General features: G+C 35.6%; 1 protein-coding gene across 3 annotated transcripts in view; it reads left to right on the top strand.

The window, feature by feature from the left end:
- The window catches only part of SULT1E1 (sulfotransferase family 1E member 1), a 28,330-nt gene extending 7,407 nt beyond the window's left edge, over positions 1-20,923 (top strand). For 2 of the 3 annotated variants that reach the window (XM_009206999.4, XM_003898815.5), the window contains exons 5-8: positions 2,679-2,805; positions 4,438-4,532; positions 14,033-14,213; positions 16,279-16,443. In XM_009206999.4, coding sequence (XP_009205263.2) covers positions 2,679-2,805; positions 4,438-4,532; positions 14,033-14,213; positions 16,279-16,391 — 516 coding nt within the window. In that variant the 3' untranslated portion in view covers positions 16,392-16,443. Of the gene's footprint in view, positions 1-2,678; positions 2,806-4,437; positions 4,533-14,032; positions 14,214-16,278; positions 16,444-20,696 lie in introns of those variants that run through there. The other variant, XM_017958784.3, reaches the window with a different exon arrangement.
- Positions 20,924-23,077: the final 2,154 nt, after the last annotated feature.

The following is a 23,077-nucleotide window of genomic DNA, read 5'->3' as shown; positions in this document are numbered from 1 at the left end:
AGTTGATACTATCAGTTTTGCTCTTTAAAAATAATGTTGTACATGACCTCAAAATACAGGAAAAACATGAAGTTTGAGACCACAAATTCTGTTCTTCAAGAACTTTCTGCCACCAGTGCTGTTCTTCAAGATCTTATAGTACTATTTGCAGTCACTAACAAAAAGGGGATGTATCCCAGTCATTACATATTCCCATTTTGTAATCTGTTACATGGCATATTTGACATTTCCTATAGATCTACAGACAAAAATTAAAGATCTCCATGCTAGTTTGTTTTTATCATTAGCAATCCTAGATCGACCATATGCGTCCTGCTGAAGTCATTCCATACATAAGGGCAGTCTCATTAGTAAACACCAGTTATACACTTTCCAGGAGATGTGTCATTATTATTTTTTAAGAGATTTGACCAATACACGTTTTTCCTTTGGAGGATAGGTGGTGGACTTGCTGTTAACTCCTTACTTCTCAAATGGAAACAGGTACCATACATTTATAATAGTCCAAGCCTTCACAAAACTGCTTATTTTTCAAGCATTATCAAAGAGTAGGAGATAATTGGAGGGATTCATGTTTGGTTATTTCCAGAGTGATTTACAGAGAAACAACAACAGCAACAACAAAAACCAAATAGATAGAGGATATTTGTAAATATTCTTTATGCAAATAGATAAAGGATATTTGGAATGATGGAACAGAAACTAAAAGTGATAAAGATAAGGAAATGACAAAAAGTAACAGACTAGTGGATAATATAAATAACAGGCCAACGGATTTGAGCCATTGGTGTGATTGTAGGAAAGGTATGTGGAATAACTGATGGGGAAGAAGGAAGAAGCGAGATTTCTTGAAAGAAAAGATTATGGCTCAGGATTATGCTTCAAAAGTGAAACCTTTATGGTAAAGGCTTTATTCAGTATTTGGTTACAAAAGTGATTACAAAAGTCTGAAGTAACATAGAAGTAATGATCAATAACTACATGAACTTAGAGAATCAAGTAGATCACACATACCAACAATAATATTACACAGAATGATAAAAGAATTTGAATGGAGAATGAAACCATGAGGCAGGTATTCACATCTTCAATTAAAGCAAGGGAATGACTACACGCTTAGAAATGGCATCAGATAGGAGATGTATAGACTAGTTAAAGTATCATAGGAATAGGTGCAGAATTTTTAAGATAGATTATAATCACAAGTGAATCATTGGGAAACTGATAACTTTGACTCAAGAGAGATGCAGTGCAAGTCATATCTTCAGGAAAGAGCTGGATTTCCCTTGAGAACAGAAAAATAAGCGTGCACAGTAAAAAGTTTGGGGTATTGAATAAGATTTGCCAAAAGAAAGAATATAAACGAATAGGAGTTTAGGGAAAGAGAGATCACTCTTTTTTTCTGTCTGGGAAAATAAAAAACCTCATGGAGGACCTGAAGGCAAGTTACAAAATATGGATAGCATTTTGAGAAACGGAAAACATTCAAGAGAGAGAGACTAGAACAAAGAAGACAAGGGGTGAAAATTCTGAAGTAAATTAATACATACTGTGGCAAAGGGTTCCTCTCAGCTAACAGATGAAAAGAACTAGGAAGAGTTATAAGTAAGATTGGAAAAGTTCAATGTGGCTAATGATGGATTTTAGATGAAAAATGTTCACTTTTATTCTCTAGGTTTTAGGGGCTTTTACAAGAGGGCTATAAAATGAGAGCTATACATCTAAGAATAAGCTAGATTTCTATAAAATTGTTAGAAAATGTCATTGGTAAGACAATTTAGTAACTTTAATCATATTCCACAAACAGTGGAGACTCAACAATATCCTTTCATGACATTGCTTAGGTGCCTGAGGAACTAAGTAGATGCCCATAAGGATACTGGACTTTACTTTCACAGGTCTTTTCATGTAACATTGAGTATCAGACCTAGAGTAGACCACAGATGATCTAACTCAAATCATTTGTTTAGTAAAGAAAACATTTAGGTCAAAAATTACTGGTACTTTGTATTCTTAGTGCCAAAACTAGAAACTAAAACCACAGTTTTCTGATAACTAATTCATTGGTATTTCTTTTGCATGTAAAATGGAAACTAACAAGCTGTTGGTAGAGATTATATTTTCACTGAGATCAATGTGCATATAACTAGAACCTCATAAGCATTTTTTTTTCCTGCAATATTGAAAGTGAAGAGACCTCAGAGCTATATATTTTTTTAATTATGTAGAGTGGTGGTGTAGTATACAGACCAGAACACAGTATAGTTGACTGAATGATATGTCAAATGGTTTACTCTCATTGATTTGCTCTCAATGCTATATTATTACTAAATTTCAGCTTTGTCTCTTCACTTTTAGATTGAGAATAATAAATAATGTAACTGACTTAATTTATATTGATAAAATTTACAACACTCAAATGAGGTATCATGTGTGAAAATGGCATAATAATGTTATTCTGTTTGTAGTGAGAACAAACAGAACAACACTACAAAAACCACTGCCATCTCAGGTTATTGAAGATGTCTTTATAAATAATTGTACATGTTTTATGTATTTTGTAAAATGAACATGCATTATGTTTATACTTGAAAACATAAATCCTTTTTATAAAAAATCTTGATGAGATTGTTTGAAAAAAATGTTAAGTGGTTTAATATACAATTTCATCCTCTTAGATAATCTATCTTTCCCGGAATGCAAAGGATGTGGCTGTTTCCTTTTATTATTTCTTTCTAATGGTGGCTGGTCATCCAAATCCTGGATCCTTTCCAGAGTTTGTGGAGAAATTCATGCAAGGACAGGGTAGGAACAGCTTCTTTTCACTGAATTTTTTCAAGGTGATATAAGACAAATGCCATCACCGAGTAAAAGTTTTTATCTGTTTTGGTATGCTTTCTTCCCTGATTCATAGTTAAAACATAGAAATTCTAAAGGCACCTGGAGGTTTAGAGCAACCATACTGTGTCCAGATATAGATAGATGGCAGAATCTGAGCACCCTGGTCCAACATCTAAAAATAAATATATAGAAGTATGTTTGGGGTCGGGGGTAGCAATTTTACTTTATAAGATTGAGACTCAGTGTCTGATTTTCAGCCTTGTCTCTTTTTAGTAGAAAAAATGTTTTGCATTATGTTATTACAACTCTCTTGAATAAGGAGGGGGGAAGAGATTAGAGAAGAGAGACTGTTCGTTTATTTTCAATAAAATTGCTAGGTTCTATATGAATCTGGAATTCACAAAGAAGGTTGACTATCTACAAAACTCTTCCTCATTCTACCCAGTGTGCAATCTGAATATTTTAACCAGATTTCTCAAATTTGTCAAGAGTTACTTGAGCAGATATTCTGGCAAGTTTTTCTTTTTCATTAAACATTTTGACTCAAGTGTTTAGATTTGAGGAATAAAGGGTGCAAGATAGTCTAGTATTCACGAAAGAAGGCCATTCTGATCATGTAGCAACAATTATAAAGAAAAATAATAATGAGTTTTCATATCTACACGTGATAATATTAACTCAAGACAAGTATATGTGCTTTGTGTATGTTGCTACATTTTGGGAAAAGTTCTACTAAAGCATAATGAGTAAAACATATGCCTTAAGATTGTCAAGACCTCCACTGTAGGGCAGACAAATATAATTTTGCATCACTACAAAGGGATAAATAAGATCACTATAAATTTCATTGTAGAATGTTTTCTGTAAAGAAAAATTCCCTAATGGAGTCAAAGAACAGAGGAGGTATACAATGACTTCAGGCAAAGCAGAACCTTTTAACTCACACAACATTATATTATTTTGTCAGCTTTATATTTTATGAAACATTTTTAGTATAAGTGAGGGAAGGGAAAGAAAAAGGAAGAGACAGCATTTGGTTATATTACATCATTTCTAAAATCTAATTTTCTGGAGTAAGAATGACACTAAGGGTACCTAGGAGAGCACCCCTTACCATGTAAAATAATAGTGTAATAAATACTCATATAGTTACTAGTTTTAGTTGCCAAATCTAGTTTGTAAATGGTAAATTTGAGACCAGAACTGCATTCTTCTGACTATTAGACCACTGCTAGTTTCACTAAGTCAACTCCCTTCACTAACAACGTGATTTTACACACACACACACACACACACACATCAGTTTCAACAATTTTCTCATAAGCTTTAAATCAAATTGATGAGAGAACTTTCCCTACTGTTTTTGTCATAAACTATGTTAAATGATAAAATTCACACTATTTTTACATACACAGATTATTTAACATACTTTGCCTCTCTTGCTGCAGAGAACTTTGCTTAGGATATACAGCTGATCTATTCTCATTTCATGATCATCTATTTATATTTATTTGTTGCTATTGTTGCTTGAACACTAGTTTTCAAGCAGTTTTACAGATGATACCACTTTCACGCTGTTTTTCTCTCTAATTTTAGTTCCTTATGGTTCCTGGTATAAACATGTAAAATCTTGGTGGAAAAAGGAAAAGAGTCCACGTATACTATTTCTTTTCTATGAAGACCTGAAAGAGGTGAGGAACTTGAAACACATAAGCAACTTGGTAATTTCTAAGAGTTGGCATTTGAAAATACTCTGGATACAAAAATATTCCTTTAAATAAATGATAACAGCCATCTTCTAAATTTTTATAAGAAAAGGACCAAAATAATCCAGATACGTTAGCATAGATTTGAAGCTAGCAAATAAAAATATTCTGAAAATAAATACATTTTAAACCGCAAGTCTCAAAAATGTCAAAGAAAAACTTTGAAAGAACTTGACTTCATGAAACAATAACAACACACACACACACACAAACACACACATAGACACACACACACACACACACAAGGAATCAACATGGGAAAGTAATTAACTAGTCTTCAAATGTAGAGATGTTGCAATTGTTAGATAGGTACTATAAAATAACCATGCTTATTATGTTTCAATAAATAAAAGATGAAATTTTAAAAATTACAAAGAAACAAAAGCTATTAAAATTGACAGAGCAGATTTGAAAAAATTAACCAAATATAATTTCTAAAAATAGTTAAAAAATAAATATGGAAAATTAAGAGATGGGTTCAATAATAGATTAGACATGGCTACATAGTGAATAGTTGAAGTAAAAGATGGAGCTAAGGAAATTCCATAGAACGTAGCACAGTGAGATAAATAGGCTATTTGATGAAAAGTAATGGTTCTTACTAAGTATTAGCACTTAAAAAATAAAAAAGTTATTGGTATGTAAGACACAGTGATAAGGTCTCACATATATCAACTCAAACTTCCAGAAGAAGAGTGTAAAGAGAACGTTGAAATATCAATACACAAATTTTTATGGGCTTAACATTTTCCCATAATCTAGTTTTTCTTCAGTTTTATTGTTAGTCAGTGTAATCCGAAATAAAAATCACTATGAGATACCGATTTTGCACCCACTACACTGATAACAGTTGGGAGGCCGAGGCGGGTGGATCATGAGGTCAGGAGATCGAGACCATTCTGGCTAACGCTGTGAAACCCCGTCTCTACTAAAAAAAAAATACAAAAAATTAGCCGGGCGTGGTGGCGGGCACCTGCAGTCCCAGCTACTCTTGAGGTTGAGGCAGGAGAATGGCGTGAACTTGGGAGGCGGAGCTTGCAGTGAGCTGAGACCATGCCACTGCGCTCCAGCCTGGGTGACAGTGAGACTCTGTCTAAATAAATAAATAAATAAATAAATAAATAAATAAATATCTGACAATAACAAATATTAGGATGCGAATCAGTGAAAAGTAACACACTGTTGATCATGGCATAAAAAGATACAAACACCATGGAAACAACCTGTCATCTAGCAAAGGCAAACATGCACATAGTTTAAGATCCTGAAATTCTACTCTTGGACATATACTCTAGAAAAACTCTCACTTGTGTACATTATGTTATATATTCAACAATTTTCATAGTAGCATTCTTAATAACTGTAAAATTTGAAAACAACCCAGATATACATATACCAAAGAATCTATATATAATGTATTTCATTGTATTATAATTAGATATTATAATCAAAGGGAATATGCTTCAAAAACACGTATCAGTTAGGTAAAATCAAACTATATGTTGTCTACAGATACATACCTAAGTGTGAAACCTATAGAGCAGATAATTTGAAAAATTTGAAATTAGCAGATTTTTTTCTTTTCCTTTTCTTTTCTTTTTTTTTTAATCTTTTTTTTTTATTCTTATTATACTTTAAGTTCTAGGGTACATGTGCATAACGTGCAGGTTTGTTACATATGTATACTTGTGCCATGTTGCTGTGCTGCACCCATCAACTCGTCATTTACATCAGGTATAAATCCTATGCAATCCCTCCCCACTCCCCCCTCCCCATAATAGGCCCCGGTGTGTGATGTCCCCCTTCCCGAGTCCAAGTGATCTCATTGTTCAGTTCCCACCTATGAGTGAGAACATGTGGTGTTTGGTTTTCTGTTCTTGTGATAGTTTGCTAAGAATGATGGTTTCCACCTGCATCCATGTCCCTACAAAGGACACAAACTCATCCTTTTTTATGGCTGCATAGTATTCCATGGTGTATATGTGCCACATTTTCTTAATCCAGTCTGTCACTGATGGACGTTTGGGTTGATTCCAAGTCTTTGCTATTGTGAATAGTGCTGCAATAAACATACGTGTGCATGTGTCTTTATAGCAGCATGATTTATAATCCTTTGGGTATATACCCAGTAATGGGATGGCTGGGTCATATGGTACATCTAGTTCTAGATCCTTGAGGAATCGCCATACTGTTTTCCATAATGGTTGAACTAGTTTACAATCCCACCAACAGTGTAAAAGTGTTCCTATTTCTCCACATCCTCTCCAGCACCTGTTGTTTCCTGACCTTTTAATGATTGCCATTCTAACTGGTGTGAGATGGTATCTCATTGTGGTTTTGATTTGCATTTCTCTGATGGCCAGTGATGATGAACATTTTTTCATGTGTCTGTTGGCTGTATGAATGTCTTCTTTTGAGAAATGTCTGTTCATATCCTTTGCCCACTTTTTGATGGGGTTGTTTGTTTTTTTCTTGTAAATTTGTTTGAGTTCTTTGTAGGTTCTGGATATTAGCCCTTTGTCAGATGAGTAGATTGCAAAAATTTTCTCCCATTCTGTAGGTTGCCTGTTCACTCTGATGGTAGTTTCTTTTGCTGTACAGAAGCTTTTTAGTTTAATTAGATCCCATTTGTCAATTTTGGCTTTTGTTGCCGTTGCTTTTGGTGTTTTAGACATGAAGTCTTTGCCCATGCCTATGTCCTGAATGGTAATACCTAGGTTTTCCTCTAGGGTTTTTATGGTATTAGGTCTAACATTTAAGTCTCTAATCCATCTTGAATTAATTTTCGTATAAGGAGTAAGGAAAGGATCCAGTTTCAGCTTTCTACTTATGGCTAGCCAGTTTTCCCAGCACCATTTATTAAATAGGGAATCCTTTCCCCATTTCTTGTTTCTCTCAGGTTTGTCAAACATCAGATGGCTGTAGATGTGTGGTATTATTTCTGAGGGCTCTGTTCTGTTCCATTGGTCTATATCTCTGTTTTGGTACCAGTACCATGCTGTTTTGGTTACTGTAGCCTTGTAGTATAGTTTGAAGTCAGGTAGTGTGATGCCTCCAGCTTTGTTCTTTTGACTTAGGATTGTCTTGGAGATGCGGGCTCTTTTTTGGTTCCATATGAACTTTAAAGCAGTTTTTTCCAATTCTGTGAAGAAACTCATTGGTAGCTTGATGGGGATGGCATTGAATCTATAAATAACCTTGGGCAGTATGGCCATTTTCACGATATTGATTCTTCCTATCCATGAGCATGGTATGTTCTTCCATTTGTTTGTGTCCTCTTTTATTTCACTGAGCAGTGGTTTGTAGTTCTCCTTGAAGAGGTTCTTTACATCCCTTGTAAGTTGGATTCCTAGGTATTTTATTCTCTTTGAAGCAATTGTGAATGGAAGTTCATTCCTGATTTGGCTCTCTGTTTGTCTGTTACTGGTGTATAAGAATGCTTGTGATTTTTGCACATTAATTTTGTATCCTGAGACTTTGCTGAAGTTGCTTATCAGCTTAAGGAGATTTTGGGTTGAGATGATGGGGTTTTCTAAATATACAATCATGTCATCTGCAAACAGGGACAATTTGACTTCTTCTTTTCCTAACTGAATACCCTTGATTTCTTTCTCTTGCCTGATTGCCCTAGCCAGAACTTCCAACACTATGTTGAATAGGAGTGGTGAGAGAGGGCATCCCTGTCTTGTGCCAGTTTTCAAAGGGAATTTTTCCAGTTTTTGCCCATTCAGTATGATATTGGCTGTGGGTTTGTCATAAATAGCTCTTATGATTTTGAGGTACGTTCCATCAATACCGAATTTATTGAGCATTTTTAGCATGAAGGGCTGTTGAGTTTTGTCAAAAGCCTTTTCTACATCTATTGAGATAATCATGTTGTTCTTGTCTTTGGTTCTGTTAATATGCTGGATTATGTTTATTGATTTGCGAATGTTGAACCAGCCTTGCATCCCAGGGATGAAGCCCACTTGATCATGGTGGATAAGCTTTTTGATGTGCTGCTGAATCTGGTTTGCTAGTATTTTATTGAGGATTTTTGCATCGATGTTCATCAGGGATATTGGTCTACAATTCTCTTTTTTTGTTGTGTCTCTGCCAGGCTTTGGTATCAGGATGATGTTGGCCTCATAAAATGAGTTAGGGAGGATTCCCTCTTTTTCTATTGATTGGAATAGTTTCAGAAGGAATGGTACCAGCTCCTCCTTGTACCTCTGGTAGAATTCAGCTGTGAATCCATCTGGTCCTGGACTTTTTTTGGTTGGTAGGCTATTAATTATTGCCTCAATTTCAGAGCCTGCTATTGGTCTATTCAGGGATTCAACTTCTTCCTGGTTTAGTCTTGGAAGAGTGTAAGTGTCCAGGAAATTATCCATTTCTTCTAGATTTTCTAGTTTATTTGCGTAGAGGTGTTTATAGTATTCTCTGATGGTAGTTTGTATTTCTGTGGGGTCGGTGGTGATATCCCCTTTATCATTTTTAATTGCCTCTATTTGATTCTTCTCTCTTTTCTTCTTTATTAGTTTTGCTAGCAGTCTGTCAATTTTGTTGATCTTTTCAAAAAACCAACTCCTGGATTCATTGATTTTTTGGAGGGTTTTTTGTGTCTCTATCTCCTTCAGTTCTGCTCTGATCTTAGTTATTTCTTGCCTTCTGCTAGCTTTGGAATGTGTTTGCTCTTGCTTCTCTAGTTCTTTTAATTGTGATGTTAGAGTGTCAATTTTAGATTTTTCCTGCTTTCTCTTGTGGGCATTTAGTGCTATAAATTTCCCTCTACACACAGCTTTAAATGTGTCCCAGAGATTCTGGTATGTTGTATCTTTGTTCTCATTGGTTTCAAAGAACATCTTTATTTCTGCCTTCATTTCGTTATGTACCCAGTAGTCATTCAGGAGCAGGTTGTTCAGTTTCCATGTAGTTGAGCAGTTTTGATTGAGTTTCTTAGTCCTGAGTTCTAGTTTGATTGCACTGTGGTCTGAGAGACAGTTTGTTATAATTTCTGTTCTTGTACATTTGCTGAGGAGTGCTTTACTTCCAATATAGATGTCTATTAGGTCTGCTTGCTGCAGAGATGAGTTCAATTCCTGGATATCCTTGTTAACTTTCTGTCTCGTTGATCTGTCTAATGTTGACAGTGGAGTATTGAAGTCTCCCATTATTATTGTATGGGAGTCTAAGTCTCTTTGCAAGTCTCTAAGGACTTGCTTTATGAATCTGGGTGCTTCTATATTGGGTGCATATATATTTAGGATAGTTAGTTCTTCCTGTTGAATTGATCCCTTTACCATTATGTAATGGCCGCCTTTGTCTCTTTTGATCTTTGATGGTTTAAAGTCTATTTTATCAGAGACTAGTATTGCAACCCCTGCTTTTTTTTGTTCTCCATTTGCTTGGTAAATCTTCCTCCATCCCTTTATTTTGAGCCTATGTATGTCTCTGCATGTGAGATGGGTCTCCTGAATACAGCAGACTGATGCGTCTTGACTCTTTATCCAGTTTGCCAGTCTATGTCTTTTAATTGGAACATTTAGTCCATTTACATTTAAGGTTAAGATTGTTATGTGTGAACTTGATCCTGCCATTATGATATTAACTGGTTATTTTGCTCGTTAGTTGATGCAGTTTCTTCCTAGCCTCGATGGTCTTTACATTTTGGCATGTTTTTGCAATGGCTGGTACCGGTTGTTCCTTTCCATGTTGAGTGCTTCCTTCAGGGTCTCTTGTAAGGCAGGCCTAGTGGTGACAAAATCTCTAAGCATTTGCTTATCTGTAAAGGATTTTATTTCTCCTTCACTTATGAAACTTAGTTTGGCTGGATATGAAATTCTGAGTTTAAAATTCTTTTCTTTAAGAATGTTGAATATTGGCCCCCACTCTCTTCTGGCTTGTAGAGTTTCTGCCGAGAGATCTGCTGTGAGTCTGATGGGCTTCCCTTTCTGGGTAACCCGACCTTTCTCTCTGGCTGCCCTTAAGATTTTTTCCTTCATTTCAACTTTGGTGAATCTGGCAATTATGTGTCTTGGAGTTGCTCTTCTCGAGGAGTATCTTTGTGGCGTTCTCTGTATTTCCTGGATTTGAATGTTGGCCTGCCCTACTAGGTTGGGGAAGTTCTCCTGGATGATATCCTGAAGAGTGTTTTCCAACTTGGTTCCATTTTCTCCCTCGCTTTCAGGCACCCCAATCAGACGTATATTTGGTCTTTTTACATAATCCCATACTTCTTGCAGGCTTTGTTCATTTCTTTTTCTTCTTTGTTCTTTTGGTTTCTCCTCTTGCTTCATTTCATTCATTTGATCTTCAATCGCTGATACTCTTTCTTCCAGTTGATCGAGTCGGTTACTGAAGCTTGTGCATTTGTCACGTATTTCTCGTGTCATGGTTTTCATCTGTTTCATTTCGTTTAGGACCTTCTCTGCATTAATTACTCTAGCCATCAATTCTTCCACTTTTTTTTCAAGATTTTTAGTTTCTTTGCACTGGGTACGTAATTCCTCCTTTAGCTCTGAGAAGTTTGATGGACTGAAGCCTTCTTCTCTCATCTCGTCAAAGTCATTCTCCGTCAAGCTTTGAACCGCTGCTGGCGATGAGCTGCGCTCCTTTGCCGGGGGAGATGCACTCTTATTTTTTTAATTTCCAGCTTTTCTGCCTTGCTTTTTCCCCATCTTTGTGGTTTTATCTGCCTCTGGTCTTTGATGATGGTGATGTACTGATGGGGTTTTGGTGTAGGTGTTCTTCCTGTTTGATAGTTTTCCTTCTAACAGTCAGGACCCTCAGCTGTAGGTCTGTTGGAGATTGCTTGAGGTCCACTCCAGACCCTGTTTGCCTGGGTGTCAGCAGTAGAGACTGCAGAAGATAGAATATTGCTGAACAGCGAGTGTACCTGTCTGATTCTTGCTTTGGAGGCTTCCTCTCAGGGGTGTACTCCACCCTGTGAGGTGTGGGGTGTCAGACTGCCCCTAGTGGGGGATGTCTCCCAGTTAGGCTACTCAGGGGTCAGGGACCCACTTGAGCAGGCAGTCTGTCCCTTCTCAGATCTCAACCTCCGTGTTGGGAGATCCACTGCTCTCTTCAAAGCTGTAAGACAGAGTCGTTTGCATCTGCAGAGGTTTCTGCTGCTTTTGTTGTTATCTGTGCCCTGTCCCCAGAGGTGGAGTCTACAGAGACAGGCAGGTTTCCTTGAGCTGCTGTGAGCTCCACCCAGTTCCAGCTTCCCAGCGGCTTTGTTTACCTACTTAAGCCTCAGCAATGGCGGGCGCCCCTCCCCCAGCCTCCCTGCTGCCTTGCCGCGATATCGCAGGCTGCTGTGCTAGCAATGAGGGAGGCTCCGTGGGCGTGGGACCCTCCCGGCCAGGTGTGGGATATGATCTCCAGGTGTGCCTGTTTGCTTAAAGTGCAGTATTGGGGTGGGAGTTTCCCGATTTTCCAGGTGTTGTGTGTCTCAGTTCCCCTGGCTAGGAAAAGGGATTCCCTTTTCCCTTGCGCTTCCCAGGTGAGGTGATACCTCGTCCTGCTTCAGCTGTCGCTGGTCGGGCTGCAGCAGTTGACCAGCACCGATTGTCCGGCACTCCCTAGTGAGATGAACCCAGTACCTCAGTTGCAAATGCAGAAATCACCGGTCTTCTGTGTCGCTTGTGCTGGGAGTTGGAGACTGGAGCTGTTCCTATTCGGCCATCTTGCTCCGCCTTTTTTTTTTTTTTTTGGTTGTTTTGTTTTTGTGGGATGGGAGTAGAGGGTGAAGGGAATTCAAAAGAAAAAAAAAAAAAAACTAAGAAAACTGTGAACGTTTTTTCCATAAGTTAAGTAGTAGGTGGTGTACATAGTTTTATTATTTAAATGAGATATATACATATATCTCATAATTTTTAAAACAAAGAAAACATAATGAGTTTCTTTATTAAGAGGTGAGAAATTTCTTCTATTTTCCTATCCTTTACTATCACCAAAAAAGCGATTGATCTCCATGTCTTATTCATATATTTGAATAACCTTTAAAATCCTTTATAGTAGTTCAGTAATTTTAGAGTTTTTTTTGGTGAGGATTTATTTAAAATAAAATCATAAATAATATTTTATAAGTTAAATTATTTATAGAATTTAATACTAGATCAAATTTGAATAAGAAAAGCAGTCATGACCTATAGTTTATTATATTATCCAATACTGTGCTCTGTAACTAGACTACTAATGACAGTGAATTTGAAATGCACACAAACAAAATTAAATAGTTACTCCACTCCCTCCATTCCAAATTGTCCATGTCTGCTTACTCCCGATTTTGGCCAATAATGGCCATGTTTAGGTTTCCTCTATATTTGAATTAATAAGAAGGCTAAGAATACACAAATTAATTTTTATTTGTTTCTACAATGTATCCAGTAGGAAAAAAAACAAGATATTATCACTATATATATGTATATATATATACACACACACACATATGTATATATAAAATAAGATTATGTGTGTATATTAAATATGTACACATACATATGAGATGCTTACTTTACACCCATATATACACATAATATTTTTTCTTGTGTCTTGAAGCATCGTCTTTTTTAATTTTAATTTTTAATTTTTATCGGTACACGGTAGGTGTATATATTTAGGGGTACATGACATATTTTTATATAGACCCACAATGCGTAATAATCACATCAGGGTAAATGAGGTATTTATCACCTCAAGCATTTATCATTTCTTTGTGTTATAAACATTCCAATTATAGTTTTTAATTATTTTAAAATGTACAATAAATTATTGTCGACTGTAGTCACCATGATGTGCTATCAAATACTAGATCATTCTATCTAGCTCTATTTTTGTACTTATTAACTATCCCCACTTTAGTATTGCAAATAGTTGCACTGAGTGATATAGCTGAATAATGGGGTATATTATAGGAATGGCACAGATATGGGGATGTTTGTAGCTATGGTATATAGACAACTGATGTTGCATTGTGAGTATTTGACTTTTTACAACTTTTCTTAATTTTTCTTGTTTCTTTGTTTCTCACACCAATAAATTAGGAGAAAAATGAAAATTGCCTGCATATTTTTATCCCCCAAACTTGATTTTTCACAGGGGACTTTAGGTTTTGAGTATGATATTTGTATTCATAGATAACATCTATTATGTGTGATTATGCATCAAGGACTACAATAAACATTCGCAAATATTATCTCATTTAGTTTTTTGAATAATTCTTAAGGTATCTTTTATAAACATTTTATGGATGAGGAAAATTATACTTAAAACAGATTTTAAAAACTTTCTCCAAAAGTGTTCTTTTTCCTCATTAGAAATCTAAATCTAATATCAGTAGGAGAAAAGAGAAAGGTTTATTTTTTCTTTCATTTAGATAGTGATTTATTCAGTTTTAGCAATTTTAGCAATTTAGTTCTCAAAACATTTTTTCTCCCTAGGATATCAGAAAAGAGGTGATAAAATTGATACATTTCCTGGAGAGGAAGCCATCAGAGGAGCTTGTGGACAAGATTATACATCATACTTCATTCCAGGAGATGAAGAACAATCCATCCACAAATTACACAACATTGCCAGATGAAATTATGAACCAGAAAGTGTCGCCCTTCATGAGAAAGGGTGAGAAAGTCTTGTGGTTTGCCTCAATACTAGAGGAAGTCACAAAGTGATATGGTTATAAGCAAAACTCTAGTGAGCTATTTTAATGCCTGTGAACCCAGCTTCAGTTTTCTTCAACAATCTCTCATATTTGAACACACTCTTTAAGTTACACTTCTATTATATTGCAATTACCTGTTGATATTTAGTATATGCATCATATTATGTTAAAAATAACGAGCAGACACCTCAATCGCAGCACTGGAAATAATATCACACCCTACTAGTTGTCATTAACCAAGCCTATGTGCCTCAGTGTTACAACATATATCATATAGTTCCTTTAAGTTCTAACCAGAAATTCCGCAGAAACATTTTATTCCTATCTCTTTTTGCGTTGAAGAAATAAGTTTAGAATAGTTCGTCAACATTTTTTTTTTTAATAAGTGGCAAACACCTATCAAGGGTAAGTGGCAAAAAATAGAAATTCAAATATAGCTCTGTTTAGCAAAAATTATCAACATATAAGGAGAAAAATATTCTATTTGGGGGGAGGCACAGCCTGATGAGATATAGTCAGTTAACAAATTTAAAGGCATGTCAGATATTCAGATATTCAGAGTATTGTGACACCAGTCTATTGATATGTGAGGAAGCAGAAACAAACAGAATAGAATCAAATCTTGCTCTTTGAACCATATTGTCAGTGAGAGCATCAGGGACTTTTTAAAATAACAGAAATAACAAACCTGGTACTGGAGAAAAACAAAACAAAACAAGGAGCCACTGAAAAGAGAATCAATTCTCAAATTATATTTTAATTATGTACTCTTTTGATTATCTGTTTCCTTTTTTTTTTTTTTTGAGACAGAGTCTCGCTCTGTTGCTCAGGCTGGAGTGCAGTGGCACAATCTCGGCTCACTGCAACCTTCGCCTCCCAGAATTAGCAGTTCTCCTACCTCAGCCTCCTGAGTAGCTGGGATTACAGGCGTGTGCCATCACGCCCGGCTTTTTTGTATTTTTAGTAGAGACGGGGTTTCACCATGTTGGTCAGGCTGGTCTCAAACTCCTGACCTCATGATCCACCCGCCTCAGCCTCCCAAAGTGCTGGGATTACAGGCGTGAGCCACCGCACCCAGCCTATCTGTTTCCTTTGTCCAAATTCTACATATAAATATTACAAAGGATTTAAAACAGTTGTCATACTTGCAAATGGTGGCTTGCTGCTATACCCTCAGAACCTATCTGATTTTTTTAGGATACACATTTTCTGTCTTCTGGGTTTTGGGTTATTTCAGTGGGAAAGTTTAGAGCTCCTTGAGCCAGAGGGCAAGTGAACTCTTGAACAGTTTAAAAAAGAGGGTGACTTCCTTCTTCAAGGTGAGTGTTGGAAGTGTATTGCAAAGCAAAACAAGAAAAGCCTGCTGGACTATTGTAATTACCCAGAAGGGAAGCACTCTCTGGCTGGCAGTAGCAGGAGAAGTCGTAAAGAGGCAGTAGATATAAAGAAAGCCTGAATATCAGTAAAGAATTAGATGTGGTTAAGGGAATAACTTCCAAGCTTATGTGTAGATACCTGGTGTTGACATTGCACAGGTCATTAAAATGTACATGGAGAAACCACAATATGATAAGGAATAAAATGAATTTATTTTTGAACTAATTGAATTTGAAAAACTTGGCCATCTTTCAGGTGGCAAAGTCATGTAGGCAGTTGTATATAAAGCTTAAGTCTGGATTTTAGTGCTAACAGCATTAAGATGATATTTAACACCTCGAGAGCGGGTAAAACATGGATCTTATCCTGGGAGCCCCAACAACTAAGATGAAACTTGAGAAGAAAAAATAAAGTAGCATGAGAAGAAAGAATCAGAGAATTAAATTTGTCATTTTTTTAAACAAATTAGGACAAGCCCACCTTTGTAAGCCCAAATAACTATATCATTAATGGTATACATTTTATTCCTAAAATTGAGAATTACAAGAATAATATTTGATTAGGTGTAAATGAAAGCTATGAAATTAGCAAACCTAATGATTCTTTTTTGAAGACTTAATACTTACTGCACTTTCTTTTTTGTTACAGGAATTACAGGAGACTGGAAAAATCACTTTACAGTAGCCCTGAATGAAAAATTTGATAAACACTATGAGGAGCAAATGAAGGAATCTACACTAAAGTTTCGAACTGAGATCTAAGAAGGTTTTTCTTTACTTAAAATATCTGATATTAAAGATTTCTTTTCATTATTCTCCACTTTTTCTTGTTTTAGATTGCTAGAAAAGACATAATCATGGATTACGGTGACATTTTCTTTTTAAATTTTTGTTTAACATTTTTTTTTGAGACAGAGTCTCACTCTCTTGCCCAGGCTGGAGAACAGTGGCACAATCATGGCTCATTACAGCCTTGACCTCCTTGACTCAAGTGATCCTCCCACTCAGCCTCCCAAGTAGCTAGGACTACAAGCATGTGCAACCATGCTTGGCTAATTTTTTTAAATGTGTGTGTGTGTGTGTGTGTTTTTTTTTTTTTTTGTAGAGATGAGGTCTTACTATATTGTCCAGGCTCATCTTGAATTCCTGGGCTCAAGCCTCCCAAGTAGCTGCAACAACAGGCACACACCACCATGCTCAACTAATTTTAATTTTTTTTTTTTTTTTTTTTTTTTGTACAGACAGGGGCTTGCTATATTGTCCAGGCTGGTGTCAATCCCTTGAGTTCAAGTGATCCTCCCACACCAGCCTCCCAGAATACTGGGATTACAGGCGTGAGGCACCATGCCTGGCCCAGGTAACATGTTTATTGAGCTGTACATGTACATGAGAAATAAGAAACTTTTTTTTTTCCTGATATCATCTCTTAAATTTTGTTTTCTTTTTCTTTGCTTCCTCTTCTTCTTTTCTATTTTTTATAAATATTATGCACAACTATAACCTATGGGAATGATGTAGTAACACAGAATATTCATCTTGTTACAGTTGTATTAAAAATAAACAAGCATTTCAAATTATTTCTGTGATTGATTTTTCCATTTAGTAGGACATTAGTACATAATACAAATGGTGCATGAACTTTGAAGACTCTAGAAGAAGGAATGAAAGAATATATAATTTGGAGGCATAACTATAGCTATGATTTCCTTCCTTATTTTCTTTGACTTTCTTTCTTTCTTTCTTATTTATTTATTTATTTTATTTATTTATTTATTTATTTATTTATTTTTTGAGACGGAATCTCCCTCTGTCGCCCAGGCTGGAGTGCAGTGGCGCCATCTCAGCTCACTGCAAGCTCCGCCTCCCGGGTTCACGCCATTCTCCTGCCTCAGCCTTCTGAGTAGCTTGGACTACAGGGGCCCGCCACTTCGCCAGGCTAATTTTTTGTATTTTTAGTAGAGACAGGGTTTCACCGTGTTAGCCAGGATGATCTCGATCTCCTGACCTCGTGATCCGCCCGCCTCAGCCTCCCAACGTGCTGGGATTATAGGCATGAGCCACTGCGCCCAGCCCATTTTCTTTTACTTTCTACAAAATGAGTTAATTTTAAATTTACCTTAGTCTAACTCAATTTTTTTTTAACATAACACAACTGATTTCCAAACATCTAAAAATAATTCCAATGAGTGTTATTTATCTTCAGCTAGTTTGAAATATTTATGCTTTAGGGTTCCTTTCTATTCTTTTTCTGTACTATGTTTAGTCAATGCCTCCTTTCATTAACACAGAGGAGACACAAGATCATTACATATTTACCTTGGGTCTTCAGTAGAACACTTATCTAGACTACAATAGACTAAAAGGCCAAATCTGGGGAGAAATCCAGATGATTTAGTTTCTTATTTTTTGGAGAAAAGTTCATGGATTTCTGAGCACCCTGTTCAATAGTTACAGTTTTTCAGAATCAAAGTTTTTCTTTAAATGTTTAACACAGTTATTCATTATACAAAAATTGGAGAGTCTTGGAAACTATTAAGATATTGCGGAGGACAGTCTTTGCCAGGGGAATCAGAATCAATCCCTGAAAACAACAGTTGTTATACATTTTTTGTGTGCCCATTTAGTCATAATATTTTAAGTTTCACATTATAATGTCCAATAACTTTGTTAGCATGCATTTTGTAAGACTCATAGTTGATGTTGCCCACATTATAATTGATGTAAGTAAGCAAATAATAAATCTACATATCTTTCTGACATCAGTCCTTAGTGGAATAACATATTCCAGTTTAGCCTGAATAAAAATTGAACCAATTACATCTTTCCAAAGCTTGCCCAGAAGCTGTTGTATCTTCTTTGGAGAAGTAATAGGGCTGGGATCTAGCTTCAATTTCACATGGAAACTTCAACCCCTTTAGGCTCTTGGCATCTTGCTGGAGCTGGGCTTACAGTCCATATGGACTGGAGACAATGAAAACTTTGGACAGCATCATGTGGTAAAATACATAGAGGAGGCCAGTGTAGTTTTGGTTCTGTGCTTCCAAGAAACCTACAGAAATTTTTATCTCATTGCTTAGTATTTCCAAATAATTGTATCTCTAGAGCAATGCCTTCAGGCCCAGATAAATTCATAGAAATACTTTTTAAAGGTTTGTTGACTGACTAATATCATGTGTTATCATTTGAATGTGTTCCCCAAAAGTTTATGTGTTGAAAACTCAATTAATCTGCCCTCATGAATGGATTAATTGACTAATGAGAGCTCTGCACTCATGAATGGATTGATGTCACTATCCCAGCAGTGGGTTCATTATTGCCAGAGAGACTTTGTTACAAAAGTGAGTCCTCTTTGGCTCTTGCTGTCTCACATGTGATACCTTTTATGTTATGTTGCAGCAAAAAGGTCCTCACCAGATGCCAGTGCCATGCTCTTGGACTTTTCAGTTTCCCAAACTGAGCCAAAGAAACTTCTGGATTTTATAAATCCCAGTTTATGGTGTTCTGTATAGTAACAGAAAATCGACATCTGTCAACACTAGGAAGTACTCAGTTAGCACTTATGGGTGTGGTAATTATTCATAATTGGAGTCATCCCATAAAGTTCCTTCATATGATTAAAATACCTAAGAATTCAACTTAAAAAATGAATAAATGAGATTGTATGGGACTATACCTGGCAGCATGAAATAAACAAGCATCCATGTTGATATAAATAAATGATTAAATAATTAAATGTGGTAAATAAATCTACCATATAGAAGAATTTCACCTACTTACATATAGTTCCCCATGCCATTCCTTAAGTGTGAGATTCATATAGGGATTTTCTTATAAAGGGCAAGGAGTACAGTATGGGTGGAAGAGTAATTTTAGAGTGGAGAAACCCTACCTCAGCCAGGTAATTCCCCTTTTGTATATGACTAATTACCTGAACACGCGGATCACCTTCTGTGTTCTGCTCCCTATCAGACCTCTGATCTCACTGCCACTTCCACATTCCACAGGGATGCTACTGTCTGCTAGGCCTCTGAAACTCCTTAGCCCCTTGTCATGCTACCATTTTCAAAGAAACAAATGGAAACAAAAAGAAGAGAGAAAAGGAATTTTCACTTATTTTTAGATCTAATGTCTTCAGGGTTCAATCAAAAGTACAGCGTCATAAAAGACCTCCTTCTTCTCCCTTTGCTGACATCTACCTTATCCTCATAAGCCAGAAGACTTGGAAAGGTTCTAGTTCATGTCTCAGGTAACTTCTGAGAAATCAAGACATGTCTTCATTGGAATAGCAAGATTTAACTCTCTTGAATTCTGTTCTTTCTAGGTTTTGGCCCAATATTTAAAAATTTTCTTCTCAGTGCAGCAAAATGAAATAAGCTTAAAATAAGCAGAATAAAGTAAAAAATAAAAACAAAAACAGAAATAAACTGGATACAGGAAAACAATGGAGAGAATTAATGAAAGCAAAAGCTATTTCTCAAAAAAGATTAATAACATTAATAAACCTCTACAAAGACTGACAAAGATGGGAAAACAAAGGACCTACATCACTAAAATCAGCAATAAAATACGAAATATAACCACAGATTCTATAACCAGTGAAAGCATAAGAAGAAAAGCCTGTAAGCTTTATGCTAGTACATTTGACAATTTAGAAAGAATGGCCAATTCCTTAAAAACCACCTACTACCAAACTCGTAGAAGACAAAATAAAATACCTGAATCGTCCTATAACCATTACACATGTAATAAAATACTCTTGAAAGAGAATTCCCAAAGCCTAGATGACTTCAGCAAATTTTATGAAACATTTAGAAAAGACACCTAGTAATTGTAATGATACCTGTCTTAAAATATTAAAAACTGGCCAGGGGCAGTGACTTAACACCTGTAATCCCAGCACTTTGGGAAGTCGAGGTGGGAGGTTTGCTTGAATCTAGGAGTTTAAAACTAGCCTGGGCAACATAGTGAGACCCCATCTCTACTATGTATGTATAACTGGTTTGAGATTCTTGTAATTTTTCACATAACCAATATATTTTCTATTATGTGGTTCTTTTTTGTCTTTAGGGTTTGAATCATGATGCTGAGAAGTGGCAAAGTTTTTAAATTTTCAAGTCTATCAATCTGCACCATAATGGAACTTAAAGTTGAAGTTGAACCCTCTCATTTAACAAAATATGAAGATACAGTTATATCTTCATCCTTTCTGAACATCCTAAACTAATACTTTATTTGACTCTATAAAAAGGTCTTGATTAATTTTTTTTTCTTCTCTTTCAGGGAAAAAGCCAAAAAAACTTAATACAAATAATAATTATTATTACTGTTAATATTTTATTTATCATTGTATGTGTCACGGATTGTTCCAAGTGCTTTATTCATTTCATTGTCACAACTCTTCAATAAAATGGAACATAAAGTCATTCCCATTTTAATGATAATGACATTATGGCAAAGAAAATCTGTACAATCTATACAAATTATCCAAAAATCACACATGGAAAGTCCTTGTGAAAACCTGGTCCCAGATCCATAGTAGATGTTCCCTAAATGGTAATTTCTGCATCTATCTATCTAACCCCTACCTAAATTTTTTTTTTGAGACAGGGAGGGTCTCGCTCTGTCATGCAGGCTACAGTACAGTGGCACAATCATAGCTCACTGCAGCCTCAAACTCAAACTCCTAGGCTTATTTCATTTTCCCACCTCAGCTTCCCAAGTAGCTGAGACTATAGGCAGATGCTATCATGCTTGGTTCAACCCTGACCTACTTTTTATTTTACAAAATAGAAAACTTTTCGCTAATTGTTTTATAACAAGCTGTTCGATATTGTCGATATTTCAATCTCCAATTTAAAATTTCAGATAAAACCATATTATCGTAAAAGCATGATGACAGGAACATAGTATTATTATGGAAACAAAGACAAAATAAATTAATACAGATACACAAACACATGTATACAAAATTATATTTTTAATAAAGATACAGGTTTTGCTTTTGAAATATGTTTCATTTAGACTGCAAAACAAGCAAGAAGATCTCTTATGAATCAGAGTTGTTTATACTCTCAGGAAGGAAGATAATGATCTAACCAATCTCTTTCATTGGGAACTGTTTTCTGAATATTATAAGGCCCCAGGGATTCCAGATGGAATAGAGTGTAATTAACTCTTCACCATCAAATACCTGTGTTAGAAGACCTTGAGAATGAATGTTTGCCTAGTAGCAAATGGCATCCTACTTCTTGACTACACTTGCGCCTGAGGATACAAAAGGACAAGGTGTATTTAACCTTAGAATGTCTCTGTAAGATGAAAACAAATAAATGCAATTATCTCCACTTAAAGTCTAAAATTGGCAAACACTTATAAGATAAATGACTTGTTCAAGACTGACTAGTAGGAAGAGTTTTAGTATAAAAACTTAAACTCATTATCTCTTTTTTAAATGGGACTGAATGGAGGATTGAGAATGGCTCTTTATGTGAAAGATAATATATTTAATATATTTTCTTTTGTTTTAAGGCAGTATTGAAATGAAAAAAGAATTAACTCTTAGATTCTGATAGCATACATGGTGATAATGTAATAATTTTAGTAATAATTAAGCTATATTGGGTAATTTTTGCACGCCAAACAGCATACTGAATATTTACATGTTAAATCATTCCTTTTATGAAATTTTAACAATGAAAAAGACATAATAGCATGATTCTATGAAGAATCTGCTAAGATAAAGAATCCTAGGCCAGGAACTGTGGCTCAGCACACTGGGATGCCAAGAGGGAGAATAGCTTGAGGCCAGGAGTTTGAGACCAGCCTGGGCAGAACAGCCTAGTTTCTACAAAACAACACAGTCTCTACAAAAATAAAAATAAAATACATAAATAATCCTCTACTCAATAACAGAGTTCATTTGCCCAAAGATACCTATTTGGTAACTGAACATTTCTAATGATACTATGAATTTCAAAACTATTATTATTAGGTTGAAATGTTAGTGTATGAAACAGAAATCATACCTATCAATCAGTATTTGATAAATATTTATCTTCTACATTTATTTTCTTTAATAAATGTACATTGGTCACTATTCCTGTTTATTATTACACCTTTATCTTCTTTACAGTCCCAATCATAGACTTTCTGTCTCCACTTATCATAAATTCAGTTTGAATCTTCCAGTTCTCCAAATAGACATAATGGCTATCTTTCTGTTTCTAACACTTTTATAATAGTTCAAGTTACTCTCTCTATTCAAGATCCAGTGGTACCAAAGCGTTAAGTGCTGAGCATGCAAGGACAGTAAGACACACACAGTTCCACCTTTATGGAATTTATGATGTAATGCCACATAAATTAAACAATCAACTCTAATATTAGCCATATGCATTTAGCATGACAACAGGATGCTTTGGAAACACATAAAGGATACCTACCCAAAA

This window comes from Papio anubis, chromosome 3, assembly GCF_008728515.1.
Source record: "Papio anubis isolate 15944 chromosome 3, Panubis1.0, whole genome shotgun sequence".
In the NCBI taxonomy this organism is placed as follows: Eukaryota; Metazoa; Chordata; class Mammalia; order Primates; family Cercopithecidae; genus Papio; species Papio anubis.
The sequence above is the reverse complement of the archived record's forward strand: the minus strand, read 5'-3'. Positions and strand labels throughout refer to the sequence as shown.